The sequence below is a fragment of the Parasteatoda tepidariorum genome, chromosome 7 (genome assembly GCF_982258835.1).
Source record: "Parasteatoda tepidariorum strain Cologne lab strain chromosome 7, Ptep-v5.0, whole genome shotgun sequence".
NCBI lineage: Eukaryota > Metazoa > Arthropoda > Arachnida > Araneae > Theridiidae > Parasteatoda > Parasteatoda tepidariorum.
In genome coordinates this window covers 35961996-35978790 of record NC_141761.1, presented here as the reverse complement: position 1 = coordinate 35978790, position 16795 = coordinate 35961996, and the positions used below count along the sequence as shown (strand labels likewise).

The 16795-nt window shown below is 27.2% G+C and overlaps 1 protein-coding gene across 1 annotated transcript in view; it reads left to right on the top strand.

The window, feature by feature from the left end:
• Positions 1 to 16595, top strand: part of LOC107440022 (solute carrier family 12 member 2) — a 98465-nt gene extending 81870 nt beyond the window's left edge. Inside the window, exons 16-24 of the mRNA XM_087167672.1 lie at positions 1105 to 1239; positions 1311 to 1417; positions 3953 to 4152; positions 5280 to 5492; positions 7462 to 7576; positions 9061 to 9147; positions 10390 to 10495; positions 10627 to 10694; positions 14050 to 16595. Of these exons, the coding sequence (XP_087023798.1) occupies positions 1105 to 1239; positions 1311 to 1417; positions 3953 to 4152; positions 5280 to 5492; positions 7462 to 7576; positions 9061 to 9147; positions 10390 to 10495; positions 10627 to 10694; positions 14050 to 14185 (1167 nt within the window). The 3' untranslated portion in view covers positions 14186 to 16595. The remainder of the gene's footprint in view (positions 1 to 1104; positions 1240 to 1310; positions 1418 to 3952; positions 4153 to 5279; positions 5493 to 7461; positions 7577 to 9060; positions 9148 to 10389; positions 10496 to 10626; positions 10695 to 14049) is intronic.
• The last annotated feature ends 200 nt before the right edge of the window (positions 16596 to 16795 follow it).

Below are 16795 nucleotides of genomic sequence, written 5' to 3'. Positions count from 1 at the left end.
TTTTGGTTACGAGTAAAGGACGAGTTTCCTACTTTAACAAATAAAGCTTTAGAAATTTTATTGCCCTTTGTAACATCTTACTTATGTGAAACTGGGTTTTCTGCAGTAGCTGTCTTAAAGACAAAGTATCGATCTTGCTTAAAGATTGAAAAGGAACTGAGAACCGCGATATCTTCAATGATACCACGGTTTGACAAAATTTGTGCTGAAAAACAAGCTCACCCTTCACATTAAATTTTTATAATGTTGTATTAATGTTGAATTCTATTTTTTGTACTTTTGTAAGATTTGTTTTTATTACATTATATTATTATTTCTTAAAATAGATAATTATTTTTTATGTATTTTTATACATAATATTGTATATTATTTTGTAGCCCATTAAATAAATTACAATATCAGATGAGTGTTTATGAAATTGGATTGTTAGAAAAATTAAGGGGGGCACAAAAATTTTTTTTTCCAAAGAGGGGGGCGCAGGTACAAAAAGTTTGGAAAGCACTGCTTTAAGGTATAATAAGTTTACATTTTCTATCATTTTTTCATGAGAATTTGCATTAATTGGATTATCTGGGATATTTGCTTATACGGGGGAATGCATTTCCTGACCATAATCAAGAGTCTACTGTATAATAAAAAATATAGTTTCTAACATATATAATGAAAGTCAATTATTGAAAAAAATATTTCTGAAGAAATTTTATGTGGAATCCATGATCTACAATGAATGCAATTTTGCTCTCCAATTTTTAATTTATTATTAGTTTACATGATGTCTCTAATATAAATTTACATTTACTTTAAGTGAAGAATTATGTCCCAAATTAATTATTTTGGCTCAAATATTAATTTTTTACAGTATTTTTATCATTATTTAGAATAATAGTTCGATTTTTCTTGTTTAAGTTTAAAAAAACAGTGCAATCCAATATAGATCTCACTGTGCCGTTCGTATTATTGGAAAAGATTTGATGAGCAAGGCTTAAAGTTTTTCATTTATCTAGATTTTCATCACTATCAAATTAAAACCTCTCAATTATTCTGAAATTGGTTTTATTGCATGCATGTTTGCTTCACTTTTATTGAAATGCACTTCTTTTAAAGGAACCCATCACTCAGAGGATGAGGAATGCTTATTCGAGGCAAGCATATGGATTCCTGAACAAGAGGAAAATCAAAGCTTTCTACACACTCATAGAGGATGAATGCTTTTCGAGGGCTGCCAGGGCACTCATTCAGGTCAGTATTTTGAACAATGACTGACTCAATGTGTAATCACACATAGTGCATAATAATTCAACATTTTGCAGTCCACTGGAATAGGAAAAATGAAGCCCAACATCGTCTTCATGGGCTGGAAATCAAATTGGCAGGAGGGTGGAATTGAAGACATTCAAGAATACTTCAATGTTATACAGTATGACATTTTTCCCTAATAATTTCTGTTTAAATGAAGTTTTCTCATTTTCAATTTTTCTTTTCAGAAATAGTTTTATGCAATTCACAGAGTTGTTTTTACATGCTATAATGGATTTTTTATGAAAATTTGTAAATGTCAGAATGCAACTTTGGCAACTCTTTAAGTCCTCGGGTTCTGAAAATTTTATGGGATAAAATGCAAACAATTTAGCCGTATGGAAAATATTTCTGTGAAGGAAAGAACACACCTTTCACAAAACTTTTGCGGGTTGAGGAAAAAGTAAAATGCCCATCCTTATTCTCAGTACCCAATTATCCCTACGAAATTCTATGGTTAGCTGGTTTCTGCAACCCCTTTCTGTCGACCACTCCAATTTGTTCAGAGCCGTTTCCGTCCAGGGTACAGATATGTTCTATATTTTTCTTTAAAACAGTTATTTCTTTAAATAAATGGTGACAAAACAAATTATCAACTGAAATGAGGAACAAAATTTTGTTAGAATAAAGAGATGAGGAAATGTTTTGTTCCACTTGCTGTAATGTGAAATCTGTGAAATTAATAATAGCAGCAGTATCAAATTGAAGGAACTAAAACAAATTCGATGATGACTCAGCTTTTACAATGCTGCAACAGCAGCTAACAAAGCTTATCTTTCAAGAATATGTCTCAGGCTGCGAAGGCAATACCTGCCATTGAAAACATTAATTTGATTTTAATCAAGTTTTTAATTTTTTTTATTGATGTTTTATATGAAATCTACAAGATTAATAATAACAGCAATATCAGATTGAAGGAACTGAAACAAATTAGATGGCGCGGTGTTTGCAATGCTGCAACAGCAACTTACAAAGCCTATCCTTCAATTTTAGAAACCTCCCATGTATCAGAAAACTCTGAGATACGAAAGCTGAAAGTCTGTTGTAGAAACTAAACAGTATGCTCAGATATTCTTGAGAGCTAATTAAGAAATTGACTAATTTGTTTCAGCATGAAAATGTTATATTTTCTAAAATCTGGCCTCTTGTAGTATCCTGTATTTCTACATTGGAAGCTTGTACTTACTAATGAATAGAGTGATGAATCTACAATTTCTCTCTTCAAGAGCTGCAACAAAATGGAATGAATGAAATTTAGGAAGTGTCAAAATTCTATTTATAAATAAAGTAATTTAAAATTTGAACAAACGATTTTCAAAAGAATCATTGGTTATTCTAAATGCACTCTCTGTAATATTTTAGCCAAATAACTATCCTTTAATACAAAATTATTTAAATGGATATGGTGTGGAAAGCTTCAACACATTCATGGATGTCCTAAATGTGAAGTTTTTGGTCAAAAGTTAGCTTTTAAAAAATGTTGCAATTTATGTGTTTGTTAATAAACTTAAAAACTCTTGATCTGTAAGATTTTGTAACACTTGTAACTAAGGATTATTGTGAGGATTTTCCTCAATTTTCGATACAGGCTAAAATTATCTTGGTAATTCCAATAAGCTCTGCAACAATTGAAAGAAACTTCTCTTACATAAAGAGAGAAAACAAGTGCAAGGAATAGGCTCACAGTAAAAAAAAAAAACTGATGATTTCTGTTTGAGATTTTGATGATTGATATTTGATGAGAAAGAAAATTGTAAACTTATAAAATTTCTTTGTATTTAGAGGAAATAACTATTTTTTACTCTAAAATGTACAGTGCTTAAAATAAAAAAATAATGTATGGTTCCACCTTCTTTTTATTTCATAATCTGATTCTTATGTATTAAAAAGAAATTGTTATTCAAGAGGCTGGCTGAAGTATGTTAATTAGTTGGGTGTGATAATTTATTTTACGAAATCAGTCACAAAAACATACTTTTTTTTTGTAAAAAGTAATATAAATTTTTTCACAAACTTAGATTTTGAACATTAAAACTATAAAAAGGGTCACTCTTTGGAAGCTATTGTTATAGTAGTTAAATTAAGACTCCTTTTTTTCTCCTTTGCTCTATTTTTACTCTGTATTTAAACAAATCTTTTGAACTGTTCAATCTAAGCAGTTTAAAAATGGCTTATAATTATAATTTTCCAAATATATTTTTGTGCGAAATGAACTGTATAAATTTTAATTTAAATATTTTTTTAAAATAAAGCCTCAACTTTAAATGAAAGCAATGGAATATTTCCAAAGCAAAACATTAAATGAATAAATAAATCTTACTCCAAAAAGTTTCATTTTTTAGGGCACTATTTAGTTGCTATTTTGATTTATAAAATTACAATAATTAAAATGCAAAAATTTTTGAAGTTCATAATTTAAAGTGATTTTGATCATTTAATAAAATAATAAGAAATACTTATTAAAAATTATTCATACAACCGATTAAGCAAACAAATTAATAGTTATTTTCAGAAAAAAAGGAAAATTTTCTTTAATATTTGTGGTTATGACTCTTGGATAATTCTCTCAAAAATGTATTTAAATTATAATGTTATTTAAAGAATAAGTCTTTTAAAACTATATCTGTTGAGTATCAAGTGTATTGCTTATTTGCAGTGAAGCTTTTGACAAGCACTTGTCGCTGGGTATACTGCGATTGCAAGAGGGTTTGGATTATTCTGAGTACAATGACATTGAGGATGTTGCTGAGCTCCCAGCCACTAATGGCAAGAAAGCTAGGCGCCTGTCCTTCCTAAAGAGTACTGAACAAGGAGAAGGAATGACTAGAGATCCATCTAGTGCTCAGTTGTCTCAAGGTATTTTTATTATTTGATAGCGCCTTTATATTAATTGAAAAGCTAAGTACTTATTGTGTTTCAACTTATAATGGATAAGCCCTTAAACAAAATTTTGGTGAATGCTTATAACTTATATTGAAAAACGGTAAAAATGCTATGGAAAAACGAATTTTTTTCTTCTTCTTAACTTGCATATTTTTATACCCAATACTTTATTTGTTTACAGTCATTCCCCCCCCCCCCCGAAACTTCTTTATTATCCGATTTTTGTTGGGAAGTTGTGACCAATTATGTCTGCTGTGTGTTCTCTTTTTATTTAATATTATTTTAAAAAAATGTCATGGCTAGAAAATTTTTAAATATTTCATTTAAACCAAAATGTTACACTGTTGATATCAAAATATAATATTAGCTTATTACCAAAATATTTGGCCATAATATAATTAGCTGTACGAAAAATAATTAGATTTTTTTTTCAACATTGTCTGAAGTATTCTTCTTTGACCCCAGTGAGGCAGAAATAAATAAATTGTAACTAGAAACTGCATTAAATATACTGTAGTAAATATTTTAGGTTTTGAAAAACTGTTTTTAGTTAACTCTTTTGATATAATAGCTTTAAATAACATTTATCAAATAGACTACCAACTTTATAAATTTAACAAAGTCTGACTGTTACCTTAACATTTAAAATCTTAAGATTGTCAATATTAAATTCTTTCATTTTATCTATATTTTAATCAAAATTTAAGTGTTTCCCTTGTGCTACACTAATTTATTAGATGTTAAATGAATTAAACATAAAAATAAGCTCATTTTTATTTAACAATTATTTAAATTTAGTTATCTAGGGTTAATGTAGGAAATAAAAAGTTTCTGCTTTACTGTCTGTAAAAATTGAAATAAAATGCAGAATATTATCAATATGAAATTCAATGTCTTCAAAATTTAAAAAAGTTTGTTATATGATTTTTAAATTACGCTATTTTAAAATTAAGTAAGCAAAAGTTTCACTTTATTACTCGCTTTTAACGGAAAAATTTACCTTTAGATAGCTTGCTACCTGTGTTTTCATTCCTTTTGTTTGAATGTTTAGCTAAAGAAATAAAACCATTTACTAACTTCACTTATTCTACCTTCATAAGCTGAAAGCTCCCCGGAAACAACGCCTCCGTCTACACCTCCTGCTGATAGGAAGTATTCCGGAGATGTAGGAGGAAATCAATCTGGCAACAGCAACCAAGTGGTGCGCGGCTTGTCTAAAGCCATTCCTAAAGATGTTCTGTCCTGTGTCAATCAATTTCAGAGGAAACAAAAGAAAGGAACCATTGATGTTTGGTGGCTTTACGATGATGGAGGTTAGTGAAAAAGAAAAAAAACATAGGTATTCTTGAATAAAAATAACGGTTGTATTTTTCAGATTCGAAGTTTTCCACATGGCAGAATTTTTTCAGGGTTTCTGTAACAAATCTCACTATCACTAATATTTTTTGTCAAGATATTTTTAATTTATTTCAATTTTAATGTGTTTTTAAATAAATTGTTTTTTCACAGAAATTTTTGTTTTAATGAAAGTTAATATTTAGTTACACTGATATTCTTGCGGCTATTTCGGCTGTCAGCTAATATGGCATGTGAATTTAAATGTTTAATTATCCGGTTCTATTGCATTCGATTCGTTACGATCCCTAATGTCATAACGTTTAGAAGATGGTTCTGGTTTTTCAAATTATGATATTTTAATGCTAAATAATTACGACATTTGAATTATCATTTTTGACACGTTCAAGTCGTGATAATTCCATCGTACTTTCAAGTTGTTGGATGATAATTTTTCCGTCTGTTATTCAAGATTTTTCGGCTTTTTTCTCAAGGTTATTCAAACTTCATTATTTTTAAAGAGCTGTTATAATACGTGAATGTTGAATTTCAGTTTTGACGTGTTCGATTTTATGACAATTCGTGCTGTTGTATTCATGCAGAAAAGTTTTTTGGAAAGCAACTATTGTTTTAAGAAAACTTGGGCTTAAAGGAAAGTCAAAATTTTTTGTTTCCCAAATGAAAAATCTTTCTGAAAAAAAAATCAAAGTTCTGACATAACGTCACACTCCCTCCGCAATTCTGCCATGGATGGAAGGTCATAAGCCATTTCTGTGTTGTTACATCATCATGGGAAGTCTGTTTTTTAGTATCAAATCTATGATTTACATTATTATGACAATTTTAAAAATCTAATAAATCTTTATTCTTCAAGTTTTTCAAAATATTTTCTCTTTTCTATGTTATTATTTTTTTCTTCCAGCTTATAAAAGTATTTTATAATATTTTAAAAATAGTGGCATAAGTTTTACAATTAGGTGAGAAAACATTTGCTGGAGGAAATAGTCAGCTAATAAAGTTTTAGTTTGATTTGATCATTGAGGTTTCCTATGTTTTGTCTTTACCTGAAATAAAATCTTTTGATAAAATCAATAAGTTTGTAACATTAAAAGGCATAATATATATTTTTGTATCAAAATATTTATTTTAATGCTTACTGAGAACTACATGCTTAGTTTATAAACTAAAATTTAGCATATTTGTATCTCATTAAAATTTCTTTCTATAAATTCTAATTTCATTAATAAGAGAATATATTTTGCCATAATTTATTTCTTATTGAAATTTGGACAATCTTAAAGTTTCTTGGTGGCTCAAGTTTTTAGTTTTAAAGTAAGATTGAATATAGATTACTTAAACAATAGAGAACAGATTTTAAACTTAGAAAAATTACTCCTTAAGAGGAAGAGATTCTGTAATTATTGTTTAATAATTCTTTATCGCTTAATATTCTTTATGAAGTTCCAATGTTCAATAAAGTATAGTAATGCATGTATCAACAAAATTATTTTGGATCTAAAGATTTTTACCTTTTCTGTAACCGCAGCTGTAAACTCAACATGTGCTTGCTACTTTGTTTCACATCTTACTTATGTGTCCAAAATATAAACTTGGATAATGAAATAATAACTTAACCAAAGTATTCTATGTTTGACATTGTTATAGATTTTATTTTTATCTAGATAAATTTGGTTTGTTTTTCTTTAAAAATCAGTTATGTTGATGGTATAAAGATATCAGTTTTAAAGACAAAGTTCCAAAATCAGATTTCTTTCTTTTTTATATTTGTACATTGTTAAAATATAAATTCAACGATAAGGCTTTGCAGTAAAATTAAATTATTATTTTGATTAGTAAAACCATTGAAATTGTTTCTTTTCTTAATTCTTGTGTGATAATATTTTTTTCATAACGTTTTTGAAATTTGAGAATTTCATATGCTTTTAGGTCTAACAATGCTTATTCCATACCTTCTTATAAATCATGCTCAGTGGAGTGGTTGCAAACTCAGAGTTTTATCCTTGGCTAATAAAAAAGATGAACTAGAAAGAGAACAAAGGAGGTAAGTTTCACTATTTAATGTGTTAAGCTAATTAAGTTTTAATTTTTTTAATAAGTTAATTAATTAAATATTTTAATAATAATATTATTGTTAAACTGTTTACAAAACTGCTGCTTAAAATCTGTCAAAATAGGTTGAAATTTGAGAGATGTATTCTTTACTTTTGTAAATTATCTTAATGTTTTCTATTATGCCCAGAGAGAAATTAACTTCACAATGGTCTTAAACGATTAAAATATTATTTGCATTAAATTATAAAATGCATTATTTTTACTATGAAGACTAAAATAACTCTTATTTTAAGACTAAAATAAGAGTGCCTTTTCCCTCATGCTGCAATGAAATTTAAAAATATGACTACTAATAAGTTTTATAATAACCATTTTGTCCCTATTAGTGACAGTGAAAAAATAAATGCTATCAAATAAAGGGAATAAAAATACTTTCAATATCCTGTGATAAATGTCACCTGAAATTATCTTTTCTCAACTTCATACAATTTTGAAATTCATTTTATTTGACCTTTGAAGGATTGTAGAATGAATTTTTTCTACCGAAAAGAAAAATATATACTCCCGTTAATGTGGAGAAAAAAAGGTCAAAGGATATTTTTTACAACAAATCATGTACTTTTTATTCGATTACAAGTAATTTCCGTTCGATACATCCCATAACCATTTACAATTATATTGAGTACAGATAACGAAAGCAACGAGAGATTATGTAAATATAAAGAGAACTACAGATCTCCACATTCGTTTCCATTTTATGCTATCTCGTGGCAAAATTTTCACCTATGCTTTCCATCAATAAAACAAATTAATTGGTAGTAAGATGCATATTATCATTCTGCTATTTTTACAGAAAATATTTTTTCTTGAGTCAATAACATAATTTTGCATCAAGTTTATCATCCTATATTACTGCTTTAGTGAAAGAAGTTATCAAAAATTAACCCTAACCCATTCATATTGTTTTTATCTTAAGGACGTTAAAACAGCACCTAAATTTTTTTATGCTCTCTCCTATTCACTGCTCATTTACTCTTCTTATTGATAATAGGTTAATTTACTCGCTAATAATTTGAAGTCTTTAGCGAGGACCCTTGTGTTGTGATTTTAGTTAATAAAATGTTCCGAAATGTCAATATCAAGAAAGGTATTTGTGATTTAATTTTTTAATGGAGGCAAATTTACTCCAACATTGCATTATTTGAGCTCAAAAGAAACGTGACAAAATTGAGAATTATTCATTTTTAGTAATTTATTAGGTGGAAAAATTTTGTGAAATTGACAATGCTTTTAAAAGTTATAACTTATCAGATATTTGAGCCTTTTGTCCATTATCATAATCTCATAAAATTATGCTATATTGGCACAATTTTTTTTTTTTTTAATTTGATTAGTTTGTTTTCAATTTGTTTACTGTATTTCATGTAATCCTTAATAATGTGTAACAATGTTTCGTCCCTTATTTAATTTTAGCATGGCTGCTTTGTTGAATAAGTTCCGTATTGATTACTCTGATGTGATGGTTATTCCTGATATTACTAAACCACCACAAGAATGCAGGTAAATAAAATTTTGTTTTTGTGCATATAAGGCTTGTTTGTTTTGTGTAAATGAAATTATGATTTTGTGTGTGATTGTTTTATTTGCTAGTTTTTAGTTTCAGTGTTTAAGGGTATGTTTCTACAGACTTCGGAAACTACGGTTCTTTAGACCTCAGCAGACATTCCAAATTTCTGGAGATTTTTTTTAACTAACAGATTCCAATTTAAACTAATGTAAAGGCACAATATTCTCTTTGATGTGTACTAATTCATTATGCTGAGTAGAGCATATAAAATAACTCTTCGGTAAGGTTATGATAAAAGAAGCAGTTCTGTAAATTGAATAACGTTGCTTGTATTTCAAAAGAATTAAAAAAAAATGGAACAACTAACATAACATTAACATCAAATAATATTAAATGATCATGTTCGCATAAAGAAATATAATCAAATAATAGTTTAGTTTAATTTTGCCTACAAAAAATCTAATGATGTGCTATTTTGTTTTTTATTTTATTTTATGCTGGAGATTTACATCTTCTAAAAGTTGTATCATAATTTCTTTTGCATCCCCTCTGTGAGGTTTGGTGTATTTGATGCACTATAGCTGGTAAGTTAAAGCATTGTTACAAAATAGAAAGTCTAATTGTGCTCATATGTTAAGTTAAAATAGACAAAAATTTCGATTTTGAATTTTCTCTTTCCCTGGCTCAGATTTTGCAAGCAATCACGATAACATGTGGATATTTCTTCATTCTCCATTCCTGACAGTTAAACAGAGTCTGTGCAACAGATAAATCTTTTTTCTAATAAATTTCTTCTTTTTTTTAAATATTACAAGTTATATTGTTAATGAGATAAGACCATTATTAAAAACATATAACTTTTTAAATATAATTTTTATTATAGAAATTATAACCTTTCATTCTTAGTTTATTACTTATTATTACTCTTTATACACTCTGCTTTACCCTTGATCCTGAAAAAAAAAAAAATTGTATTTTCAAAATGCAAAATAATTTGTTTAAAATTACAATTTCTGTCACAAGATTTTTTTATTCTCTAACTAAATTTATTTTAAATTCTTTACAAGTGCATATAGTTTGTATCTAGTATATGAAATCTGTCCTATATATTCATGTGTAGTATCAGCTTTGTCCATATTGCTTGCAAGCAATCTCTATAGAAAAATTTAAAGTGAAATTTGAGTTATTTTTTTCCACTGAAAGCTATTATGAATTTTCTTAATATTTGTTTGTAGTAAACAAGATTTTGAAAGAATTATAAATCCATGGAAAGAAACAGATGATGAAAAAGATGATTCTAGTTTGATAACAATGTCTGAAATTTTAGCTCTTAAAGACAAAGTAAGTTTGTGTAGTTTGAATTTTTATTTATTTGCAAAACTCCTGATATAATATGTGAACTAAAAATTTGAATATTTAAACATTATTTTTGTGATAGTAACATCCATTTTAATTGTTGTCTCTTTGTATAGACAAATCGTCATATCCGTTTAAGAGAATTGCTGATACAGCATTCACAAGACGCAACTTTAGTTGTCATGTAAGTTGTCTTTTCAATTTTTTTAAGGATAATGAATACATTGGGATTTTGTATTGATAATATTTTATATAACTGATAAAAATTTGCTGATATAACTTTGTTTTGCATTATTTGTAAATATATTGATTTATTTGCAAGCAATAAAATTTATTCTAAATTTTTTCCCCTATGTTTTGATTAGCTGATTAAGACATAATATTGTATGAAGTGTGCTTTTTAAGTAAGGGTTGTAAATAAAAACCAATTGGAAGAAAATTTTCAAAAGCCAAATATATTTACAGATTCTACTCACATTTCTCTATCTTGCAAAATAGTTGCCACGTTTTGTCATATCTTACAACTAAATTTAGAATATCCTATTCATTGGAATTTGCTACCTTCTCTGACAACCAAGAGGTCATGGTTGCTTTAATGTCTTCATCATCATTGTCAATACTGACCTAGGTACTTCAAGAAAGTTGCCTGGCAGAGTGCTTATGGCGAAGCATCTGTTTTCAACACTTTTTGTTTCAACTGAAGCTATTTTTTAGTCAATGATCACAGATGGACAAACTGAGCTCATGGATGTTGTCGTGGCCAGCTTTGAAGTTTCTGACCCATTTATATGCTTATCTTTCACTTGTGCTCGTAGCTCTGTAAACTTCACGAATCTGCCAGTGAATATCTGAATCAAACAGGCTTCTCTCCAACAAAAAATATGTCACTGACCATACCTCGCAGGGGACTGAGAATTCGATAATTTTGAAAATTTTAGATACGAGGAACAGACTCTGCAGAATACCTATACAGCTGACACCCTGGGGCACGACATAAACGTTATTGTGACAGGTTTCTCTCTGACAAAAAAGGTATCATTGTCCATACCTTGCACGGGACAGACGATTAAATAATCTTGAACATTTTTCAGGCTTGGAACAGATGGTGCAAGTTACCTATACAACTAACACCCTAAGCACAGTTTTCCCCTGGCATGATACAAGCAGTTATTGTGGCATGCGCACCACCTATTAATGTATACAACGAAGTGGCCCTTACTTAAAAAATATGCCTCATATCTCTTGTAATACTGTAATGTTTTTTTTTAATTAATCAAAAAAAAACCTTTTTAATAAATTTTAGCAGAGGGCAGAAAAACTATTATTTATTTATAACTATTATATTATTTTTGTAGTTTGCTACAACAACATTGTTACAACTGTAGTTAACTGAAACTGCAACTATTTTTTTATTAGTGTAGTAATTACTAACTACTTTTGAAATGTAGTAACTACTTCTCTGCTTTGAGGAGATGGACTTTGCTGCAGAACTTAATTTATACTTATGTTCAAAATTATTTTTTAAAAAAAAATTGTCTTATGTTTATGCACGTGGAGTTATTCATGTTTACATAAGCCAGTTTGTTATTCTAAAACATTTTCTATTTAGTTCATTTAACCTTCAAATTCTTGCAATTTCCTTCAGTTTTTAATGCTCTGTATTCCATCTAAGAAATTAAAGTACGTCGAAAATAATAAATTAAAAATAACACCAATGTCTTACAAGTGTGCAGTGCACAAAAGAAGACCAACAAATAACTTTTGATTTATTGATCAGATCTTTGCGTTCAAGGACTCAATCTTTATGGTTCGAAAAAGTAACCTCAAATATGCTAATTATTTAGTTCAGATAATATTTGAAGTCACAAAATTACTATATTTTGTACTTTCCCTCTGAAGGTACATACCTTTTTTTTCTTCTTTTTTGACGGATTCAGATTTTGGACATCCAAAAAAAGGGGATAGCCATAATCAGTGGGGAAAAAAACAAGTAAAATGCAAAATTTGAGCGAAATCCGTCTAACAACTCCGAATACGGCTTTTTTTTTATCCTATTTTATAACCTATCTATTTTATCTCATGACGATATGTATGTGGGTGGTAGGGGATGACACTTATAGACAAACTGGAGAAGGAGCTAAAAATATTGAACTGAAATTGTTACGTCATTTATAGACTAAGAATATGAACTCATTTATGGACTATATATCTAAAGAGTAGTTAATTCTAAGGAATTTTCTTTAATAATTTTTTTTAGAAAAAACTTCTATAAAAATTACATTTCTTACTAAATTTCATAAATATTTTTTTTATATTTATCTTAAAGAAAAATTGTTTTAAGAAATAAGCCTCCAACAAGGTTAAAACCAGAAACCTTTTAGTTAGGAATCAGTTATTCTGTCACTGCTCCATACATTGATGCTCAGGCGACTCTTTTTTTTTTTTTTTCCAAAAAAAAAAGCTTGGTATTTAATGAAAATTTTACTCACTTAAGGGGTCACAGTACCCAAAAAATGACAAAAATACCAAAATTTTTTTTATTGCTTACAATAAAACTTCAAAGTATTTCAAACGTACAGAAAAAATTTCATCTCTCTGTCTACATTTTTAAAAAATTTATGAACGATTTTAAATTGTTCTAATACAGAAACTTGCTCAGCAGTCTGACTTTAAAGTGCTTTTTCGCACAGATGATAATTTTGTGTCTTAATCTTAATTAAATCCCTAAGGAATTTTTTCTATTTAAGATAAAGCTTTGAAGTAAACTTTTTTATCTTGAGTATAATATACTTATTTAAACTGTGCATGGAATAAGAATTTTATGAGGTATTACAATTTTTACGGCATGTTATATATACCAAACAGGAATTTTTACCCTTTTTTTTCTACTTTTTTGCAAAATAATCTATAAAAAATATTCTAATTGATATATCAACAAATGAATGCACAAAATTGTTAAGATAAATATTGCAAGCACTATGAAAAAAACTTTTTTTGAAAATATGTTAAAATAAAAAAGCCTTAGGGATATAAAAATTTAGAATTTTTTCCACTTTTTTTAAAATTTAAAAAAAATTAAACAGTTTAATCATTTTTTAAAGATAAATTATTGATTATAACTTAAATGAGCATGTAAAGCATCCTCAAAATGAATGATTATACCTTTATTTTAAAAAATTGTTGCAAAGGTACTGTGACCCCTTAAGCTTCCCTTGCAAAACTTTTTATGGCTGTTACCTTGAGTCCCAAGTGCCATGTATGTTTGTTAAATTAGCTAAGATAAAACATATTTATGGTACAGACGCAGATAAGAGGTTGAGTATAAAATTTCTTGATACAGAAGGATATTCTCTCACCCAATCAATTTTCTTAGGTCTATTAAAAATATATGGATTCCTCAATTATCTAATCTAGCTAGCTGCTGTTAGTAAAATCTAAAAATCACACTTAATTTTTTAAAAAATCAATAGTTTAATAATTTTTTTTGTTCCTTTTTTAAATTATATGTGTTTTTAAACCATGAATTTTATAAATTGCAGGACTTTGCCCATGCCCAGAAAAGGAACATGTTCAGCTCCCATGTACATGGCTTGGTTAGAAACCTTGACTAGAGGCATGCCACCATTTTTATTAGTGAGAGGCAATCAAACCAGTGTTCTTACATTTTATTCATGATGCTTTTTAGCTCCACACTATTTTTTTAAAATATAAGGAAGAATAAAACCTTGCATGAGAAATAAAGCATGCCTAGAAGAACAGTTTGTTTAAACTAATGATGTGTAAATATTTTATTATTATTTACTTATGACCAATATTTAATATTGATGATATTTACATAAAGTATATATTAAATAGATTGTGACTTTTACATAAATTAAATTTTTTGATGATTACAATTTATTTATTCTAAAAAAGGCATACATGATAAGTATAGATACAATTCATTGTAAAATTTCAGTATTAAAGCAAGTGATATTATTGTTTCTGGTTGCATGTTGTGCCTTTTGTGTTGGATGCCTTTTCATTCTTATAATTTTTAATAATAGTAATAGTCAAATTAAATCGAAGAAACAATATAACTGAAAAAAGTAAGATTATTTTTTTTATCAAACAGGAGGTGCAATGTATCTTTAAGATAATTTTTTTTTAATTCTTAACTATTGATCTCCTAACAATTGTACTTTATTGAATATTGAATTGTAAAATACTTTTTTAGAAATGAATGATGCTTAGATTACAACTTGCTTGCAAATTTGTTTTTAGTTCCTAATGTTTAGAAAAAAAAGAACAGAAAAAAAATTAAAATATATTTTCTTATTTATTAAAAAATGTGTTGTATTTGTCCATTTTAATAAAGTCTCTTTTAATCTCTTTTATATGAACTTGTGTAAGATTTTGAAACAATTTGCGTTTTCAATTTTTTAAACTTTTTTTTTAATAACATGTGAATAATACAGTAGTGTTACTCTTCTATTCACTAAATAGATTTCTCTGATAAAAAAAAAATTTTTAGACAAAATTTTTAATTATGCACAATTTTAAGATTAAAACAATAACTTAATTTTCAGCAAATATTAAGCAATGATGTTAAATCATATTTGATAGTCAGCATTTTGCTTTTTGATTTAAAATTAAGACTTGATTAACAATTGTAACTTGTTAAACCGGGGGCTATCTGCAAAAATTTATTGAAGGGATTGAGTTACTTTATCTATAGTATCTGACTTGTTGTATAAACTTTTTTAACCTTTAAATAATTTTATGAAGGAAAAAAACTTTAATTTAATTGAATAGCCATGAAATTTTATTTGGATGTTGAGAGTCCATTAACTTATTTGTTATTTAAAGAAGATACAGTAATAAAGCAAATATTGTACAATGGATATCTTTTTTCTAATATTCAATAAATATCTTTGTATCATTCATTAAAAATTATTTCAATCTCTTTAATAATTTAATTGAGTTATTCCCAGATTTATTTATTTATTATTTTTTTTTAAATAATGTTTGGATGCATTTGATATTATTGAAACATTTCTTTAATGTTTTTATAATATCAGCAGCTAGGACGCATTTCACAAATTGGTAAAAAAAAATTTGATCTTGTGAATTTTGATGAGTGCCACCTCTGGTTAAAACATTCTAAAATTTATGTTTTGAAAATTATTTTTTTTATCAAATACTTTTTCTTTCGTATAACCTAACCTGTATAAAAACAGCTAATGTTTGTAAATTTTAAGTTTTATTTGAAATTTTACTAGCTTTTTTCTAAATATGATAAAATAAGATTTAAATTTTTTTTTTTTTTTTTTTTTTTTGAAATTAAAATAAGCAGTTACCAGTATATTATTTAGAATATAATTTTAAAATTTTATTATTAATGTATTTTATTCTAAGATATTAAAAGAAAATAAAAGAAGTTAAAGAAATAAAAGAAGTTGAAAATTTATTAGTGTTTTGAGAAACTTGCACTTAAAATAAATCTGGAATAAAAATTATTTTATTATACAAATATTTTACTGTTGCTAAAAAAAAACAATTAAACTAATTTATTAAATCAGGTTACCACTTTACATAGTTAGGTTACCTTGTAAATATCACTGTTATATATTTGATAAACAATTTAGCTTTTACGTATATTTTTGGCTATTTTAGAGTAAGGGTTAACAGAATAATTTTGCAAAGTCTTTAAAATAACTGATAAAACTGTGTATTTGTGAATGGTTTACATTTTAGCTTTATATTAACAACATTATTTTCTTACCGTCTGACTAAATATTTGTAAATTATAAAATGAAATGAAGAAAACCAGTCTTAAAGTTAGACACTCAAACTGTGCCTTCAGTGAAATCTGTCCAAAAATTATAGACCATTGATTGATCTTTATTTTAATATTGCTATTCCTTTTTTTTATGAATCTCATTTTTGTAATGATGTTTTTGTTTTTTTAAAATTATGAATGTCTAAGTGTAAGGGTGCATAACCTGCGGCCCGCCGACTGTTGATGTGCGGCTTGCAGAAACTTCTGAATGTAATGATTTTTTATTTTAGAAAAATTAAAGAATGTCAAAAGTTTTGAATCGTATATTTGAATCATCACTTTTCAATGCTCTCAATTCGCACTGATTCTATTGTGAATCTGTTGTTTCTCGATCACTTTTTTATTGGTTGTTATGAAATTCCACATGCTTTTATAAGACCCAATATTTTTAATATGATATTAAACCAATTTCGAATTGGAGTCATCTTTGCTGTGTTCATCAGAAATCCAAGTGACGTTTCGAT